At 55.2% G+C, this 19,805-nt stretch overlaps 1 protein-coding gene across 4 annotated transcripts; it reads right to left on the reverse strand.

The window, feature by feature from the left end:
- Nucleotides 1–2,055: 2,055 nt before the first annotated feature.
- MARCHF2 (membrane associated ring-CH-type finger 2) lies at nucleotides 2,056–18,933 on the reverse strand. Of its 4 annotated transcripts, none has more exons than XM_085211351.1 (5): nucleotides 18,787–18,933; nucleotides 14,398–14,603; nucleotides 11,881–12,076; nucleotides 5,604–5,813; nucleotides 2,056–4,340 (listed from the first exon to the last, which is right to left on the reverse strand). In XM_085211351.1, the coding sequence occupies exons 2-5, from the start codon at nucleotides 14,571–14,573 to the stop codon at nucleotides 4,182–4,184; spliced, it is 741 nt and encodes a 246-aa protein (XP_085067477.1). In that variant the 5' UTR covers nucleotides 14,574–14,603; nucleotides 18,787–18,933; the 3' UTR covers nucleotides 2,056–4,181. The 4 variants fall into 4 exon arrangements, with proteins under 4 accessions (XP_085067477.1, XP_085067478.1, XP_085067479.1 ...); XM_085211352.1 differs by having other exon boundaries at nucleotides 18,778–18,886; XM_085211353.1 differs by lacking the exon at nucleotides 18,787–18,933 and adding an exon at nucleotides 18,559–18,736.
- Nucleotides 18,934–19,805: the final 872 nt, after the last annotated feature.

Here is a 19,805-nt window from a genome sequence, read left to right on the forward strand (position 1 = left end):
CATTTCATGGACCTTCTTCTTTCCTTTGAGCTTGCACATGAGCTCCTTGCTCATCCACAAAGGTCTCCTGCCACCTTTTCCCAATTTCTTGCTCACAGGGACGCACCGATCCTGAGCTTGGAAGAAGAGCTGTTTAAATGCTGACCAGCTCTCAGAGGCCCCCTTACCTTCTAACACCCGAGCCCACGGGATAGCTCCAAGTAGGTCCCAGAAGAGATTGAAGTTGGCTCTCCTAAAGTCCAGGGTAGCAATCCTACTTACTGCTTTGCTTCTTCCACTCAGGATCTTGAACTCCACCATCTTCTTTCCCTTCTTTGCCTGTCAGGAAATAAAGTTCAGTGCATCCCTGATATGTGAGCAATCTGCTTTTCTTGCTGGGCAGAAATCTTTGCAATCCCAAAGCAACATCACGATAAAAGGGAAAAAGAAGCACATATCTGTCTGGAACATCGCCAGCATCCCAGAGAGGAGATAAACAAAGTCTGTTTTTGTGAGATCCTGGGCAACAAAGCTCTCCTGCACACCAGCAATTTTGGCACTATAAAACGAGGGGGGAAGTTTCTCATGTATGTCTGTTGTTTAGAATAATACAGAATAATAAACTGAGTGTTTGAAAGAGGCCTTCCCCCAAATCTCGACAGGTTTCTTGATTGTAATCATGGCTGTGGGGCCGGGAGGGGTGGGGGCTGCACCTCTGGGGCCTTTTGTTTTCGGTACCGCAGTGACTGTGGGGGCTGGGAGAGAATTGGGGCAGTGGGGACACCCCAACATCTCCTGGACCCCAACAGCTCCGGACCCCAATACCTCTGGGACCCCCTGACGGCTTCTGGACCTTCCCAACGTATCTGAGACCCCAACAGCTTCTGGCCCCCAACAGCTCTGGAACCCCAATTGCTTCTGGCCCCACCTACAGCTCTGAGACCTCAACAACTCCAAACCCCCCCGACTTCTTCTGGATGCCCCCCACCCAGTGGCTTCAAGACCTCCTGACAGCTTCTGGACTCTGACAGCTCTGAAACCCTGGCAGCTTCTGGAGTCCCCCAACAGCTTTGAGAACCCCAACAGATTCTGGACCTCTCTGACATATATTAGACACCAGCGTCTCTGAAACCCTGACAGCTTCTGGAGGCCCCCGTGTATCTCTGAGACCCTCTGAAAGTTTCTGGACCCTGACAGCTTTGAAACCCTGACAGCTTTGAAACCCTGACAGCTTCTGAACTTCCCCACCCCCACAACAGCTCCGGGACCCCCTGACAGATTCTGGACCTCCCCAGTGTATCCGAGACCCCCGACAGCTTTGGGATCCTGACAAATGAAGTAGCCAAGAACCATGAGCGATCCTGTGAAAAAGTACATTTTCATTCCAGCCATAACGATTTAGATCTTTCTACAATAAGAATTTTCTACTTGTTTCATTAAGTCAGTATTTCTTTCCAAGATCACAGAATCGCATGACTACGGGGTACGGAAGGAACCTCTGGAGTCCACTTCATCCAAACCCCTGCTAAGGAAGGTTCCTTACAATGGGTTGCACAGGAAAACATCCAGATGGGCTCTGAATATCTCCTGAGAAGGAGACTCCACCACCTCTCCGGGCAGCCTGTGCCAGTGTCTTCAAAGTAAAATCATTCCTTCTAACGTTCAGATGGAACTTCCTATGTTCCAGTCTGTGCCCACTGCCCCTTGTCCTGTCACTGGGCACCACCAAAAGAGCCATCCACTTGACCCCAATCCTTCAGATATTTGTAAGAATTGATAAGATCTGCTTTCTCCCACTCTTCTCTTTGCTCTTCAATCTCAGCCAGAGAAGCAGAAGCTTGACCACAGAACCTTAACCCTCTCCCAAATGGACTTCATCTCCTGCCCTCTCCCAGCTTTAATTGCATTTCTTTTTCCACTTTTCCCCATTCACCCTCTTTCTTCCTGCACCCACTGTGCCAACCACAACCACAGCCTGCTGTGAGCCACTCTGCTTTGCTTTTCCTGGGGGGGCAGTGATGGAAGCTCCAGCCCGTGCCCCTCCATCCCCACCAGTAACAACACAACAGCCCCAAGTTTGTCTCACTTTTATTTACAGAATTGCACAGCCCGTTTCCCCCACGACATTGGGTCAGACACTGCTTTCCCACATCCATGAGCTGAGTATCTCCTCTGGGAAGGAGGAGAAGACTCAGAGTCACTGTTGGGTTTCGCAGGGGCACATGCAACAGCTCCAATGATTGGCAACCACGATAAAGACAATAAAGAAGAGGAAGAAGAGGGGGGGCCGTGGCTGTGCAGCAGCACAGGGCCCCATCCGCCCCAACTGAGGACTTCTAGCTTTCCCAGCTGTGTATTTGGACCATCAGTGGGTTTCCTCCTTGAGTCCTTACACAGTGTGGGAGTGCTCATCCCTACGCACTGCCAGAACAGGATGCATTGGAACACCAAGCTCCTGGGAGGCAGCCAGGCTGCACCAAGTGCCCAGGCTGTGGTTTGTCAGGAGGGGCTGAATGGAGGTACCCAGGACAAGGCACAGCGTGGTGGTGCAGCACCCACAGCCGAGGGAAGGGGCTGGGAGGGAAGCAACACCTGGGGGGCGGATCTGTGGCACCCAGGGGTGGGCTGAGCCTTTCTGAGGGAGCACCAGCACTGCTGTATGGCCCCACTGCCAACCTGCACGGAAGGGGAGGCAGCAGGAAGGAATGGGGAGAGCAGCAACAAGAGCCTCGTGCTGCCAGCAGACTGCCAGGAGCCGAACACTGCGGGCAGCGGCTGCTGCAAGGTGCTGCACAGATCGTCCTGGGATGGGAGAGAAATGAAGCAGACACAGCCCAGAGCTGGGAGAGGCAGGGTGCTGCCTTGTATCCACCAGGGACTCCAAGCCCAGGGTCAAGCAGAGGGAAAGAACAAAAGGGCAAGGAACGTGAAAGGAAAAAGAGCAGGAATGGCACAGGGAGCTTTGTGTCCAAGAAACGACAGGGCTCCATCTCGGAGGGCACTGTCTGACCCACGTGGGCTCAGCAAAGGAGGGACACAGTCTGTGAGCACAGCGCTGCACACAGGCATTGATGGCACAGCGGTGAGGGGCTGCAGGGGCAGGGAATCCACTGGTGGCATGGCCACTAAGACACAGGGTTTGGTAGCCAGATGTGCTGGAAACACAGGTGAACGGGGGAGGAGGGGGAATGCCAGCCCTGGAGATGGGACGTGGGGATCATTTTGCTGGAGGACACACAGCGGGCAGGCAGCAATTTCAGGGCTGAACCAAACAGCAGCAGCTCCTCTGGCTGCTGATATGGAATGTGCTGAGATGTCCCTCTGAGGGAATGCCAGCGAGAGGTCCGGCCTCAAGGCTGAGTGGGGACACCAGCAAAAAGACTCCAGCTCTCCCCTTTTTGGGGTGGAAAAGCTCCATTATGAGTTTTGATAGAGAAAAGTGAGGGGGGTTCAGTCATTGCTACACACCCTCAGCCCCTCCATTGACCTCTGTGGGACGTGGCAAGAGCTGAGAGCCCCCGAGTCCTGGGGATGAGCCAGGACCTGCAAGGAAAGCATCCCGTGAGGCCGTGTCTGCACAGGAAAAGGTTTGCTCGTTTTGAAACTCATTTTGAAATTCTCAAAATTACAGTACTTTACAATACAAAACGTCTCCATTCAGCATTTACGTCATTTTAACTCCTTCTGGGGTTATAATAATTATTAAAAACACACGACTTTCTCTAGAAAGGACAGAAACTCCACAAAAAAAGACCAGAGAGTAACGGGAAAGGTGGCTGCAATATTATCAAAACCAATTTAGTGCAAAGGAGAAGGGGCTCCCAAGGATGGCCGACGAGAAGTGCTCCGTACTCGTTTGGAGACAAGGCATAGATTTAACCTCTGAATGAGATCAGGCTGCCAGCTTCTATACTGAAGCTTAGAACATCGACACATAAAGGACTGAAACACAATATGCATGGCCATTAAAAAATAATATTATATATAGATATATATAGATATATATATATGAGATTTTCCACGTATGGTGCTATAGGTAAGTGTCCCCCGCTCTGCCAGCCGGCTCCTTTGGGCTGCTCCATGTCACAGATGCTCCTGATCTGTGTTGGCCAAAGGATGGAGTCCCTCCAGGTGGGCTGAGTGCTCCCACAGCCCCGCGGGCTCAGATCCGGCCCCTTTGCTCACCCTGAAGGAGGGGCTGCTCAGACACTGGTCTCATCCGCCGCCTTTTTCATCAGCTTGGCAGACAGCAGGGAGTGGGGTGCAGGGTGGGGGCTGCGGTTGGCCGGCAGCATCAGGCGCACCTTCTGGTTGGTCCTGCGCCACTCCGAGTACAGCTGGCAATGGTAGCGGAACGAGACCTGCAGGCAACGGCACAGCCATGGGTCAACCTGGAGGGATGCAGGCACCCACCTGCTCTGCTCATCCCGTCGTCGCTCGGCCTAGGGACGCGGCACTGGGCTCGATGGGGATGGGGCACTGCAGTTCCCCACAGATGGGTTCCTGGGCAGCCTGAGCTCGGGGGGCACCCAGCCCATAGTGGAGTGGGGTGGGAGAGCTTTGGGGCCTCTTCTGACCCATGCAAAGGGAGGAAATCCCACCAGGGCCACGCAAGAGGAGTCTGAGTCCAGCCAGACCCACCTCGTAGATCCCCTCTGCCCTTTGTGAACTCCCCCCTTGCTCTGCACCCTGCCATCTCTCAGGCTTCCTCCCTCCCTTCAGCTGCCTGCGCTGTGGCTCTGACACAGAAAGTCAGTCCTCTAGTTTTTGTAGGGTTGAGCCATCTGCTGTGAGAGACTGCAGTGCTGAGGTGATGGGCTGCATGCCACCTCCTGCTGCAAGGCCAACTGGGAATAAGGCTGTTTGCTTACAGGCAAGAAGCAAACACAACTTGCAGCCTCTCACAAAATAAACTGAGCAAAGGGCTCCACCTCGTGTCTCTCTCTGCAAGGAAGCATAGCAGAACCACAGCAGCTGGAGCCATGGCTCATTGCATGACAACACGCACTTCTCTGCTTCTCTGGACCTCCCAGACCCCCAGAAGAGGGAAGCAGACCCTCTTCAGCTTCCCGAGGTCAGTTTGGCTCTCGATAGAAGTGAAGCTGCAGCCATGCTCGCAGCTCACACGCAGCCCCCAGCAGCAGTTCCCTGCACCAGTAACTTCCCCCCAGCACTGGGATCTGCACAGGGACTTCCAAGGAATGCCCAAACCCCAGGGGAAGCTCCATTCTGAGAGATGGGAGCAATGGGTGGCGGGGAAGTGCCTAAAGAACTGACAGCTTGGAGGGTCCCTCCTGGTGAGTGGCTGGAGGAGGGTACCAAGGGCAGGAGCACTTCAGAGGGGGAGGCTGAAATGAAGATCAAACCCAGAGACAGACAGAATGTGAAAGAACAGAATGGGAAACGGGGAACTCTCTGTTCCCAGCCAGCTGCAGCCCAGGGCTCTCAGCCAGACGTGCTGCACGCTGAGCTGCCGCCTGCTTTCCTGCCCAGCTTTGGCAGCTCCCATCCAAACATAATTACACGGGTGTTCAAGAGGTTTTCTCCCGAGGGGCACAACGCAGCATCCCTTCTGAACACCGCCGAGCCCAGGAGTGGCGAGCAGAGCCCTCCTGTGCACTTACCAGCGTCCAAAGGACGTAGATTGTAAAAAGTGCTATAGTCAGTGCTATGAGTCCGATGGCCTCCAGGCGGCTGTTGAACTGCAAATGGTCCTGAGCTCCGCGGAGACACAGCCAGCCCGAGATCGCCGCCAGGGGAGTGATGAACAGGAAACACACCATGTCGCAGAACAGCGTCCTCTTCTCATTGCGGGGACCGGGATCCTTCAGCCACTGCGGGATGGAGAGGAAGAGGGTGGTGAGCAGCACGCAGTGCGCCGGCAAAGCAGGGCTGCTGCAGCAGGGAGCTGCCGCGCATCTCTTGCAGCCGGGCTGTATCTGCTGCAGCGCTCAGCTGGCATCAACCGGCACAACAAAAGGGCTGAGCACCTGAAGGCTGCTTTTGGCAACGGCTGAGGGAAAGGGGAGAGGCAGCTGAGGAATAACTGGGGGGGGTGGAAGTAAACCCACGCTGAGCTCCAGGGGCGGCACAGCCAGCGCTCTGCGGCTGGAGCGGGGCTCTGGGAAACGTTCCTGGGCAGCAGCGGCGCTTCAGAGCTGCACTCCTGACTCCAGCAAAGCTGCAGCCTCAGGGCCAGCTGAGCCTGGCCGTTCCTCGGGCTCTCAGGGCACGGTGCTGTTCTTGGGGCCGCAGGAGCCCAGCGGCCGCCCGGTGCCGTCAGCAGGGAGCACAGACAGCGTGCACCTGGCAGAGACCTGAGTGCTGCCCATCCCAGCTCTGCTGCTCCCCGTGCATCCAGTGATCCACCACGGGGGGTTACTGCTCTGCTGGGCGTCACCGAGAGGCTCTGCAAGCACTTCCCTCTGGCACTGCCCAAAAATCAGCAGGCAGCAGAAAGAGCGCAGCTCTGCTGCAGGAGGTTTCCCCCGGCAGAGCTCTCCAGAGGCACCACTTCCCAGAGCCTTGACCTGCTTCCAAATTTGGGTTCATTTCAGACACTAGACCTTGACAACAGCAATTGTTCCCGTTTTCCTGGGATGATGCTATTTTCAGGCTTTCCTTTCCTTTTTTAGAACAGCAAGCTATTGTGGCTCCTACCAACACCCAGCAGTGCATTTTACCACGAGCTTTGTACAGCTGCTGGATCCTTCTCCATTTCCTGCACCACTGCCCTTATTTAGGGTTTGGGCTTTTTTTGCTCAAAAACCAAAGCTGGTGTCACCTGTGGGGTGCAGCTCTGATTTCAGTCCATTTGCTGCATGGAGTTCCTGCTCCTAAGTTACCTCCACACCCAGCTGTGAAGTTCTCTCATCTCACTGCCCTGCTCCAGGTCTGGCAGGTAATTTTGGGGCACTCATTTTCAAAAAGGGAAGATTTAAAGGGACAGTGCACACAAAGCCCCTTCCCCTGACACAAATGGGGTGTAGAAGGTGTGCAAGGAGTTAATAGGACAGCACTGGTCGAAACAACATGGGAACAAACAGAGCTAATCAGGCTGCAAGCTGAGGAGCACAGCTGGGGACCAAGCAATGCTGCAGTGTGAAGAAGTTAAAGGCATTCTTCAAGCCCTTCTGAGCACGGCTGGACGGCCTGACAGCCAGCAGGAAGTTTAAGAGTGGCCACAACTGTGGCTTGGCCAGGAGAAGGGAGGGAGACCTGCACGTCACCCCGCAGAGATGAGTGGTGATGAGCTGCGTGGGGCAGATAAGGACCACACACAGCCCTGAGCAGCCCTAAGAGGAAGCGAGGGCGGGCAGCAGCCCAGCTGCACAGCAAAGCTGCTCCTACATCACTGTGCTGGCAGTTCTACTGTCTGAACCCCAAGTAACTCAACTCCACAGCCATCCCAACCCCAGCCATCCCAATCCTAACCATTCCAACCCCAGCCCCCATAACACCCAACCTCAGCCATCCAAACCCCCAACTCCAGCCATCTCAACTCCAAGCCTGACATCCCAACCCCAAACCTTAGCCATCCTAAACTCTGCCATCTGAGCCCCAAACCATAGCTGTCCCAACCCCAGCCACCTGAACCCCAAACCCTAGCCATTCCAACCTCAAACCCTAGCCATCCCAAACCCCAGCCATCCCAACTCTACCCATCTGAACACAAAATCTCAGCCATCCCAAACCCCAGCTATCTCAACCCCAAATCATAGCCATCCTAACCCCAGACATCTGAACCCCAAATCCCAGCCATCTCAACTCCAAGCCCTAGCCATCCCGAACCCAGACATGTGAACCCCAAACCCTCACCAATCTCAATCCCAAACCCTAGCCATCCTGAACCCCAACTACTCCAACCCTAAACCCCAGCCATCCCAACCCCAAACCAAAGCTGTCCTAACCCCAAACTCTAGCCAACCCCAAACCAAACCCAAACCTTAGCCATCCCAAACTTCAGTCATCTGGACCCCAAATCCCAGCCACCCCAACCCCAGCCACCCACCTGACATTCCCAGCTTCAGCCCTGCACAGCCTGGGCCACGCAGCACTCAGCTGTTCTATCTGACCTGGCCCAGCAGCAGTCCTGCAGCATCCCGTCTTTGGATATGAGGACATCGTGGGTCACTTTTGACCCCAGTACAATAAGAACCTGAAGGCAAACTGGTATTCTGTTGCATCTTGTTCTATTTATACTCCTCGTAACCTTCGAAAGTCCCCCATCCTCCCCAAGATGGGAGCCAAACATGTAAAGGCAGGAAGCAAATTAATTTCCTTTTGAAGTAGTTGATTTACATTGCCAAGAGGCACTGACACAGTAAAAAGGGAATACAGTGAGCCACCCTGAGGGCGAGGGGTTTCTGGCACAGCAGAAGATGAATGCACATGGGACTTAAAACAAACCTTGCAAACTATCCAAAAAGTGGTCAGATTAAACAATTTTTGTAGGGAAAACCGTCAAGTAAACATGGGAAAGCAACAAAAGGGCAATGTGATCTTCTTCTAGGCCGAGTCCAAAAACAATCGCTTCCATGCTGCAAATAAGAGTGCCTAAAAGGAGAGGAGAAGCTGCAACCCAGCTCCCAGACTGGGGATGACCTCTCTGCAGGAGACAAGATGCATTTTTGTCCTCCAGCACAACTCTGGAGCCTTCCAGATGTTCCTCCCACCAGGACCAGCAGGGCTGTGGGACAAGAGGGCTGACTGTGGGGTGCTTTTGGGCCTCAGGGGATGGAAGCAACAGGAGCAGTGAGCAGAGGGAGGCTCTGGGATACTAGTAGCTGCTCTGGGAGCGGTGAGCAGAGCTCAGTGCCATGGAGAGGTGTCCCAGGCAGCCCAGCCCTGCACGGGGAGCAGCACATCACACCCCAGCACTGCCCCACGAGCAGCTGTCCCAGCAGCACCCGGCACTGTGGGTTATGAACACGCTGAGCTCTGCCTCCAGACAGAGTTAAAGGGAAACACGAGAGCAGAACTGGGCTCAGTGGGAGCCGGGAGGGATTTGGTTTTGCTGGGTGCAGGGCTCGGATAGGAGCTCACACTGAGAAAGGAGAGATCAGAGTGAGGAGCTGGGGCAAGGCTGAGAGGAGCACACAGGGGATGGAGAATGGTGCAGGGAGAAGAGTTCGAGGAAAGCAAAGCAAGCAGCCCATCTGCCAGGGAGATAAGACCCGAGCAAGGGTGGGGTGAGCAAACAGCACAGCTCACTTCTCTGAACTGGACGGGCTGCAGCCACAGCTGCCCCAAAGCAGAAGTTCTTTTCCATAGGCAAAACAATCACTGTGTAATAAAACACACAGAAAGCAGCGGGAGCAAAACCACAGCGTGCTCCTGGGCTGCATCACACACTCAGCAGGAAGCATTCTGCAGAAGCACAGGGACAGAAGGACTCCAAACAACAAGATGTAGGTGAGGCAGATTTAAGGAGGACGAAGCAAACCCAGCCAGCCCTGCCCGAGAGCCACATGAGCAGCCCCAGCCTGGGGAAAGCTGTGAGGCTGCACTCCTCCTGCACTGCTCAGGACAGCAGAGATGCAGGCATCTTCTAGAGATGACCCCTGAGCAGTAACCACACGTTTTCTGTGTCTGACATGTTTTGAAATAAGAAAGCCCCCTACTCCTACCTCAATTACTTGTTGCAATTCCTCATGACCCCTATTCTGACTTCCCAGCTCTTTGGCAGGTGAAGGAGGTTGCACTTGCTTGGCAATCTGGGATCATCCCCTTCCCTGCATTTTCAGCTCCTTGCCCCAGCACACAGACACAGCATCAGCCAGAATGGAGAATAACGTGTGCCATGGCAGGGATTGGGGAACTGGTTGGGATGCAGCAGGCTCTGGGGAAGGTTTGCTCCATGCAGGAATGCAGCAGACTCTGAAGGAAGGATTGCTCCATTCAGGGATGCAGCAGGCTGTGGGGAAGGTTTGCTCTGTGGCTGTGGGTTCAAATCACTCACAGTGCCAGGGTTGTGGCTCTCATGGGATGGCAGAGCTGCTCCTTACCTAAAGTGTCTCCAGTTTGATGGGGCAAACAGTGGATTTGACTAGCTGTGACCTGGCACAGTCACATGTGAGCATCACTTCCTCACAAGTTCCAAAACCCGCCTATCCCCAAGGAAGGACGGGAGCAGAGAATGTCTCAGATAAGGAGATGGGGAACTGCGTCATCCCTCCATGACAAAGCAGCCCCATCCCCGGCCCTATTCTGAGAAATGCACCAACAGCTTCGGACTGAAAGTTCCCAAAAGCAGCTGATGAAGAGCTGGAGAAGAGCCCAATCTGGTGTGGGGACGAGATTACAGCAGAGGGCAGAGGGTGTGAGTGGGAAGTGCTGACGAGCTGCTGCGTGCTGTCGCCTCTCTCAGAAGGGTTCCGTGCTGAGGGCATGGCTGTGTCTGGGCTGGAATGTTTGCAACCTCTGAAACAGCCAGCTGAAAGTTTTTTGGTCAGAGAGGATTTTATACGTTTCAGCAGCTGAGAGAGAAGAGATAAGATTCAAAGAGCACCAACTGCTGACGTAATGCCCTCTGGCAAATTGCTTTTCTAAAGACAGTGCTCTGAAGTCACCTCTGGCTGCGGCTGTCCAGGCAGCAACAGTGGGCTGTAAATTAAGCAGTCATCATTAAAATAGAACCTCAGCTTGGCAAAACACAGACTGAGCGCTGCTCCAGCCATGGGACTCTTCCCCCCTGGGCTCCTTCTTGGGCTGCAGCAGAGATAGAAGGAGAGCAGGGCTGCAGGGAGGAGGGCACTGGCACTGCCCCCCAGGAACTGATAGGAATGGGAATACAGACAGCCAAAGCGACATGCAGCTGTGCCTCAGTTTAAATCGAACTGATGGAGCTGGGGGAACCACAGAGTGGGCTCAGAGCAGCACAGTTACAAACCGGAGCTTCCACTGTGGCACCCCAGGCTGTGCCACCTTCCTACAGTCCTGCAGTGCTGCCAGAAATGTCAATCACTATCAGTGCCACCTGCCCAGCTCCAGCCTGTTCAGTCAGATCCAGAACCCCTTTGCAGCCTCAGGTGCTGGAATTCACTGATTTCTTCATTCCACTTTGGGCTGGGAGGGACATTCAAGATCACTGAGCCCCAAACCATGCCGTGGGCTGGGTGCCCCCAGCTGAGGCTGCTCAGTGCCCATGTGTGGCCCAAGGGCACCTCCAGGGATGGGGCACCCACAGAAGACAGCCTGGCCACCCTGCCCTCACCCCTCACACACAGGGGGCTTCACTGCAGGCAGCTGCTATAAACCCTGGGCCAAAAGGAAGCCTGAAGGGTGAGCACAGCAGAGCACCTGAGCAGGGGAAGCATAGGAGCCCAGTACCTCCGTGGCAATGGCCAGAGGGGGATCCCCACCCACTGTGGAGCAGCCATGGGATGCAGAGCCCCCAGGTCAGCAGGAAGGAGCCTGACACCCTGACACCAAACCAATGCCTCCAAGCACACGTCGGTGCTCCTCAATGGAGGACGGGTCCTTCACCAGCAGCACCAGCAGCCACCATCTCTCACTTTTCAGAGCAGAACACAAGGAAATCACAGGCAACTGACGTAACATTGTGAGAAAAGATGAAAGCCAACAGGAAAAAACAATAATTGTGTTTCTGAAGGCTTCGTATCTCAGGCAGTCTCGTGGTGACCTCCGTGTTTGGTTGCTGAGCTTTGTCTGGAAGTGCAATGGTTCCCAAGGTTGGGGGGGGGGGTTTGCAGACAGGGGCTCCCCCAAACGCTGCTCCTGCACCATCAGAACATCACTGGGCCCAATGAGAGCTCTGGTTTCCTACACAAAGCACCCTGTGTGAGTGTCTGGGTACTACCATGAGGAGGGGGACACAGCACGAAGCACACGGACACGGGGCACATCAGTCAGAAAAGCAAAGCAGGAGGAAAGCGGTACCTCTGTCAAAGGCCTCGGTCTTCTCTCTACAACAAATTCTGTGTGGCAGAGCTCACAGTAACTTGTGTTGGAGGAGGACAACCATTTTTCCAGGCAGCTCTTGTGCACGGTGCCCAGTGTTCCTGTGCAGTCACACGGGGAAAGCAGTCCCTCCCCATTTCCACCTTCATGACAGATTCGACAGATGGGACCGTCACTACAGAGGCAGACAGACAAACAGAAGGAAATCACAATCAGACAGGCAGGCTGGGGAACTTCTCACCCTCCACCCTCCCCCCAGCTACAAGGTTCAATTATAGACTCACATCTCTTAATTGAGCCCGAGATCTGGTCTCCTGGAACCTCAGGGCACCGCAGATGCTGTACGAGGCCAGTGGAGTGCCATCCCCAGCTCTTGTCCCGAACAGCACAAGGTTTCCCAAATGCTTACAGACCTGCCAAACCCTGCTCAGCCACCTCTGCTCCAGCAGCAGAGCTCTGCTCCATTTCGGCCACACCTCAGAGAGAAGCACAGCACCTCTCCAGTCACCTTCACTGCCCCTCCCTGCATCTTTTCCATTTCTGACCATCCCATCAGAGCTGCAGCAATTGGAGCTGTGCAGCTTCCAGGATTATTGCAGTGCCTATGCTCTGTTCTGTCCTTCATTGCTTCCTAAATCCCAGCATTGCATTTACTTTTTGGTGACTGCTGGAGCTCACACATTGCTGCCACGCAGCCATGATCTCCTTCCTCTGAACCCACGATGATGTCAGGCCAGGGTGAGTGCTCTTCACTCGCACCATTCCACACTGAATCAATCACTGCAGGCTTTTCCAGCAAGGTTCAGCTCCTAACAACAGGCACCTGGTGCCACTCTAGGTCCAAGGGCATCCCAGCTGGCCTGCAAAGCACAGGTGCACTGTAGCCCCCCACATCTGCCAGCCCCACAGTGGCTCCCTGAGAAACCTCCAAGGGCTGCAGCCACAGAATTCTGCCAGTCTGAGCAGCTCCGTGCTGCTCCTCAGCACCCGACCCTCATCAAGACCACCTAGGGACAGAAATAAGAGATGCCCACTCCAGTCCTTCCCTTCCTGAACCACAAAAGCAATCACTCACTGGTGCCTCCTCTCTCCTAGCTCCCAAGCAACCATCTCTGTGATGCAACACCTTCCTCTCAGATTCATAGCTGCACAGGTTTGGGGGTGGGAAGCAGGGTGAGAAAAGAACACCTCTTGTTGGAAGGCCCCACTCCCTGCCCTCTGAAAATCAGGATGAGCTCCACCAGCCTCTGTGCCCACACTGCTGACAGGACAGCAGCCACCTCACCTCATCTCATCGCTCACACGTGAACCCTGTGTGGGATTCCAACAGAGCAGAGATAGACAAGCAATCTGCAGCCTTCAAAAGCAGCAGCACTACTTGCATTCGTTTGCACGACCTAAAGCAAGGACACGACCCTCTGGAACAGACACAGCAATTCACAATGCACAGAGAAAGGGCTGAAAAAAGCATCGGTGGGACACGAAAGGCTGAGGAGAGCCAGCAAGAAAGCAGAAGGAAGACTTTTGCTGGACGTGTGCCACTCTAAGCTCTGCACTGAGCAGGTTTCATGGCAATCAGATTCATGAGATCTGCCTGACGACCCCCTGGCACTGCTGTGAAGCTCAGCAGTATCTCATTAACCATCAGTGCAGCAAGAGAGCAACAAAACCAGAGTCCATTCTCAGGGCCTCAGTGCAGACCAAAAAAAACCCAGGCCCTAAGTGCTCTCACGCATCTGTTATTTCCTAATAAAAGCATCTGTAAGACATTTCATCCCTTCTCTTCCTGTTTGAGGAGTTTCATATTTCCAGAGCATTAATATAACCTTGGCTACCCATAAACAATCCAGAAGGAAAAAATTTGCTGACAGTGCAAGAGAGAAAAAAAAAACAAAAAAGCAGCCTTCTTATCAGCCTCCGTTTTCCTTCCTTCCTATCTGGAGGAGAGGAGTTCACCCCAAACAGTCTCAGCAGTGCGGTGACCCCGGATTGCTCGTGCACTTACACTGTGGTTGGGGGTAGGAGTGGGATGCAAGCTGGGACTGCTGGCACTGCCTGGCTGAGCGATGCTGCAAAGCATCCTCTGTTGCAGAAGCTGCTCAAAAAACGTGATGAACAGTGTTGCAAAAGGAGTCCAAGCAAGGCAACACGTGTCCCCTCCAGCAGCAGCTGGGCAGTGCGTCCTGCAGCACACAGCTCCTTTCCTCGGGCTGCAGAACCAATGCTTCATTCTGAGCCCACCCTGGGAGAAGAGCTTTGCCACACACGGCCCTCAAAGCACCTGTGTGCAGCACGGAGCTCTGCCTCTGAGCACACCCAGGGCTTCGGGCCAGCACACGGTGCCCTGTCTGACACACCTGGCGCGTGCAGGACCCCATGAAGGGGCTGGGAAATTCACCCCAATACCATCTCCAGCTGACAAACAACGCTTTATTGCCACCCCCCGTTTAGAGCCACGAAAACAGAGATAAACCAGACGAGCAGCACCAGCCTGACCTCTGTGCACCCAGCGCCTTGATGACAGTGGAGAGCAGGCGGCCGTCCTTGGCAGTGACCTGGGTGACGAACTGCGGCCGCCCCATGTCCGAATCCTCCACCGACTTGGAGAGCGCAGCGCTGCCGGGGCAGTCACACAGGGAGCCGGGCAGGTGGCAGCAGTCGCCCGTCGTCATCGCAGCTCTGCACCTCGCTGCCGCGGGGACCTGCAGGATGGGAAGGGCTGTGAGCACCCAGCACAGAACCCAAACCCTCACCCTCCCCTCCCCTCCCCTCACCCCCAGGTGCCAGCAGCGCGCTTTGTTCCTCCTTCACCCCCAATGACTTCCATCTCCACCAGCCTCGTGTTGCACACCTGCTTTGCGGAGAACTGCCGGCGCTCGGCCTTCAATGGAGACTTCCAAACCAAAGCACCCGACGTGGGGATGGTGTGAGCGCAGGGGCTGACCCAAAAACACGCATCCAAACCCTCTGTGCAAAATGCAGCGTTGCCCTGCACACAGCGCTTCCTGCTGCGCCACCCAGCTCTCCCCACCTGCACAAAGGTGCTTTCAAAAGCTGCCCCTCTCCCATCTCTGACTTTCATTCTGTATTTCTTCACAGCACCAGGAGGGCAGCAGGGTGGCTGCACTCCTTCCCCTTCCAGCGCTCCAAGCCAAGCGTGGTTTGTGCAGCAGCCCTTTGAGCAGCCCGCACACACAGCCAGGAGCAGACAATGCTGGCACCCCTGGGATTTACACTGAAAGAGAGGGCAGGAGGTGCAGGGGCAGAGCAGAGCTGACAGGAGCAGAGCTGGCTCCCACGAGCAGAGCCCCACACACCCAGGAGGGCTTCCTGGTGCACAGGAATGGCTGCGTTGCTCCTCCACGGGGTCACATGGAAGGAATCCAAAACCACCGGCTGCTGGAGCCCTGCAAACCACAATCAGGTAAGCAGAGCCCTGTTCCTCCTCCATCCATCTGCAGACCTTCCTTTCCTCTGCATTCGGAATAGGCTTCAGCTCACGGTGGGTTCAGGAATCAACCAACCAAACCGACAGGAATCTTCCCATCAACCCCAAAATGAGCGTACCGGAGCGAGCACCGCCCCGACCCAACTGCTCCATCCATCTGTGCAGAGCACCCAGGGCTCTGCTGCTTCTCTCACTGCTCTCCCCTGAGAATAAAGCAAAACTACAAGCTGTCCAGATCTACAGAGCAAAAAGAAAGATGACAAACGCTATCAAAATGACTTCAGTCAGCTGCTCTGTGCATTAAGGAGCTCTCTCAATTTTAAAGGCCTCTCTCTGAGGCAGACACGGGGAGATGTATGCTTTTAATAAAGAGGTCGGATCCATTTGTTCAGCCAAAACCTTGTTTATTTTTAAGTCCAGAGGATGAAAAGGTCCATTTTGTGCTCTGGAATAAAGCCACTCTCCTGTCCCTCGTGTGCTCATGGTGCTGCACATCCAATGGATCCCAGCAGCCTCGTGTGGGGCTGGATGGGATCCGCCACCCTCAGCCCAGCAGGAAACGCATGGCTTTCAGCTACAAGTTATTTGGCATTTCCACACCAGAGTCCATCCCAGGGTGGAGCCTGAAGTCACCACTTTAATATGTAACTGACTCACATCACTCGGGGAGCACGAAGGCAAAGCAGCAACGCAGCTCATGGAGAAGGAGCCGAAATCCAAAGATAACATCTGCAGTGCTCTCTGCTCCAGCTCCATACCCAGCGGACACCAGCGGGCTGTGCAGCCAGGCCAGGCCCTTCCTGGCTCACAACTGTTGGCAGCTTGGTGGATCCAAAGCCCACTCACCATGGGAGCAGGTCAGGGATGGATCCACCTCCTCGCATTGAGCTGACCCAGGATGCAAACAGCTGAGATTGCAGAGATTGCTCAAACTGAAGAGAAAACAAACGGTGGTGGTGGAAAGTTGGCTTGGGAAAGCGAGCTACACAGCAGGGCTGCACAGCTCCAACACGTGAGTAAGACAGCGAGCACCCTGCTCCAGAATAACATCCTTCCTGAAGCCTTCCAGCCCCACTGCTATCACCCAGAGGGCAGCAGGAGTTTCCAGCCTCCCCGGAACGATTGCACAGCTCAAGAGCACAGAGACCAAGGCCATGCTGCTCCCCATCCAGAAGATGCGTGCAGCAGGAACGAGGAAATGCTGAGCAGCTGGAGGATCCCCACCTGAGTTCTGCATATTTGCACTCTGCAGGCTGTAAGAGAGTTATTTCTTCCAGCTGGGGGAAGCAGTGGGCAAACACCCAACATGGAGAGCAGAACAACACAGGAGTGACTGCAGCAGGAAGAGGACCAGGTCAGAGGGACTGCTACACCCAACTGCTGCTCATGCAAGCTTACACCAAACCCCAGAAACAATCTTCCCACCTCTCACCTTCCCAAACCAGTTCTATCCCTCTTGGATCGCAGGCACTACGCTTTCTAACCGCGTGATCAACAGCAAAGCGAGAGGCTTTCCCAGCTGCCACCAAGCATGGGATGAGAGGAGCGGCCCAAAGCACTCCTGCTTTTCAAAGGCTGCAGAGCTGGTTTGATCTATGGAAGCAAACAGACAGCGCTCAAAGCAAACAACAACAACAAGCCAAGCTGCTGCAGGGCTTTGGTTTTTTTTCAGTTCTGTTTGTCCAAACTACTCTCTGCTGAGGGCTGAAGGCAGCAGCACTGTTTTGCTGTTTGAGAAAGCACATGCTTCTGTGTTATCCTGTCACGGCTCCAAGGAGTCACCCTGCAGGACCTTCCCTGCAGTGCCTGGTCAGCACTTGCAACAACAGAGGTGCTGCAGAGGGTCTCCCCAACCCCACATCAGCCATTTTCATAACAGATGTCATGAGGTAACAGCTGACAAGCAGCTGGGACATGAGAAACTCCTCCTCGGAGCACTCCACAGACATCGGTTTTTGAGAGGTGCACAGCAGTGATTCACTCCATACCACCACCATACACACCCCGTGCATCCTATTGCTATTCTCCTTCTGCAGAGAAAGAAAGAAGCTTCAGCAAGGCTTGAAAGCCGTATCTAAATCATGAAGCACAGTGAAGAATACCCAGCTATCACATCCCAGAGTGCTTGCACTTTTTGGAAGGGAAGCCAGCACTGCTCTGCTCAGCACTGCACCCAACTGTGCTGCAGCTCCCTGGCTTCCCATTTCCCTGCACTCCTGGGGCTTCCACCAGACAACAGCAGCAGCAATGCATTGCTCCTATCCCAAGAGCCCTCCTTTCACGAGAGGCAGCATCTGCATTAACACCAGTGCTGAGCAGCTCCCTGCTGCTGCGCATTCACCTTCCAGGCAGCTTCAATGCAACTCCAAACAAATGGATTTTCCAGCTCTGGACACTCCATAAGAAAAGGGAAAGGAAGAAAAAGAAGAAAACCCAAACTGCACAGCTGATCCAAGATCTCAGCGTCCTTCTCTCCCACTTAATTCTGCACTATTTTGCTTAGCTTGCACGTCTGGAGATGCAGGCCTTGACTGGCCTGTCTGCACGGATGCACAACAAAAAACAGTGAGGAAATAAATTGGAAAACCATCCACAACATGGCGTACCTTGCAAACTGCTGACAGCAAGCCCAAGCAGCTTTTCCTTGCACCAGAACTGAAGCCATCAAAACTTCCGAGAGCAGGAAGTGCCAAACCAAGGGCTTCCCGCATCGCCCTCCTCGCAGACACCAGCTCTCGTCTGCACAGTGCTCTCACCAAAGCACTGCTGCTCCTTGTCCCTCTCTTTGGCAGCAGGAGGAGGACGTTGCCTTCAGCCCATTGCCGCCGATGGAACCGCTGCTCCGAGCTTAAAAACGGAAACTGCAAACATCCTAAACTGAGCCAAAGCGAAGGAGGGGAAAAATAAACTCGTGCTGTAGTTTATAGTTCAGGGTGCCTGGCTCCTCCCCTCGCCTTCCAATAAAAAGTTCTGTGTTTTTTAGAGTCAGAAGCCAAGCTAGTTCAAACAATAGCGAGAAGAACAGCCGCTCCATTTACTCCGTTGTGTCTCAGCACCAGGAGCTCAGGCAGGAGCCACAGCGGCTCCCACCAGCACCTCAGCCCCGCACCCAGCCTCTGCCCGCCCCGTTCGCAGCCGCTGGAAGCACAGCGCTCGATTTCGGCCGTGCCGTCGCAATGAATCCCTGCAGCTCCCTCCCGGGTCAACACCTGCGTTCTGCCTTTGCTTCAGTCGGGCCCGCAGCAACAGCCTGGCACGGGGAGCGTCCGCGAAACGCGTCCGAAGGCCCCGGGACGCCGCGCAGGGCCGGCTGCAGGGCCGGGAGCCCCGGGGGCTGCCGACGGGAAACCTTCCCTGCGCCGGAGAGCGGCCCTCCCGGCCCCGCGGACGCCGCCGGCCCCGCCGTGTCCCCGCAATGCGCCCCGTACCTCCCATACCTGCAGTCCCGGCCCCGCGGCCCCTCAGCGCGCGGCGCGCCGCCCCATCGCCGGTCCTGCGCCCGTCGGGCGCCGCCCCCCCAACCGGCCCGCCCACCCGGGGACGCCGCAGGCCGCCAGCCAATCCTCGAGCGGCGCCTCGAGGACGTCAAGACCCTCTCGCCCAATCGGCTGCGCGGAAGCTCTGTCAGCGTCGCAACGCGACCACGCTGGCAACAGGCGCTGCCCAATAGCGGCTCGGCTGAGGGGCGGAGCCCCGCCCACTCGAGCCAAGGGCACGGAAGCCCCGCCCCCGTCGCCCGGCCACGCCGCGGGGCGGAACCGGCAGGGTGGGAAAATGGGGGGGAGGGGAGGAGCGGAGCCGGGCGGTGATGGGCGGCACAACGGAGTGCTGCCGCTGCTCCTGGAGATCGGCCCTGGGCGGAGCGACACTGTGGGGAGGGGAAAAGGGAAGGAAAGGAGAAAAAGGGTAGAAAGGGAGTGAAAAAGAGGGGAAAGGATGGAGGAAAGGGGGAGAAAAGGGGGAGGAAACTCAACTCTGTGAAAGGGGAGATAACAGCAGGACAAGGGGAAATGGTTGGAAGGTGAGGGAGGGCAGATTTCAGTTGGCTGTCAGGGGAAGTTGTTTGCTGTGAGAGTGGGGAGGATCTGGAACAGCTGCCCAGAGAGGCTGTGGATCCCCGTCCATCCCTGGAGGTGTTCAAGGCCAGCAAGGATGGGGCCCTGGGCAGCCTGGGCTGCTGTGAGATGTGGAGGTTGGTGGCCCTGCATTGGTGGAGGGTTGGAGATTTGTGATTCTTGAGCTCCCTTCCAACCCTGGCCGTTCTGTGATTGTGTGATTCTGTGAAAGGGGAAGGAAAGGGGAAGGAAAGGGGAAGGAAAGGGGAAGGAAAGGGGAAGGGATCCTTCAGTGCAGAACTCAGCAGCAGCAGTGCCTGTGGCTGAGCTCTGCTGTGCTGCTGCCATATCCTCATCTTTGGAACACGTTTCTCTTTCCCAGGCTGCAGTTTGGATCAGCT

Source organism: Meleagris gallopavo, chromosome 30, assembly GCF_905368555.1.
Source record: "Meleagris gallopavo chromosome 30, MGAL_WU_HG_1.1, whole genome shotgun sequence".
Taxonomy (NCBI): domain Eukaryota; kingdom Metazoa; phylum Chordata; class Aves; order Galliformes; family Phasianidae; genus Meleagris; species Meleagris gallopavo.

Bases quoted from the DNA above. Each gene is read 5' to 3' on its own strand.
- MARCHF2 (XM_003213161.5), bottom strand. From the start codon at position 18,060: ATGCGGGAAGCCCTTGGTTTGGCACTTCCTGCTCTCGGAAGTTTTGAT. The intron at 14,604-17,955 runs GTACGCCATGTT...CCCATCCTGCAG, and splicing joins TGCTGTCAGCAGTTTGCAAG to GTCCCCGCGGCAGCGAGGTG. The intron at 5,814-11,880 runs GTACCGCTTTCC...TCCATCCCGCAG, and splicing joins GACCGAGGCCTTTGACAGAG to TGGCTGAAGGATCCCGGTCC.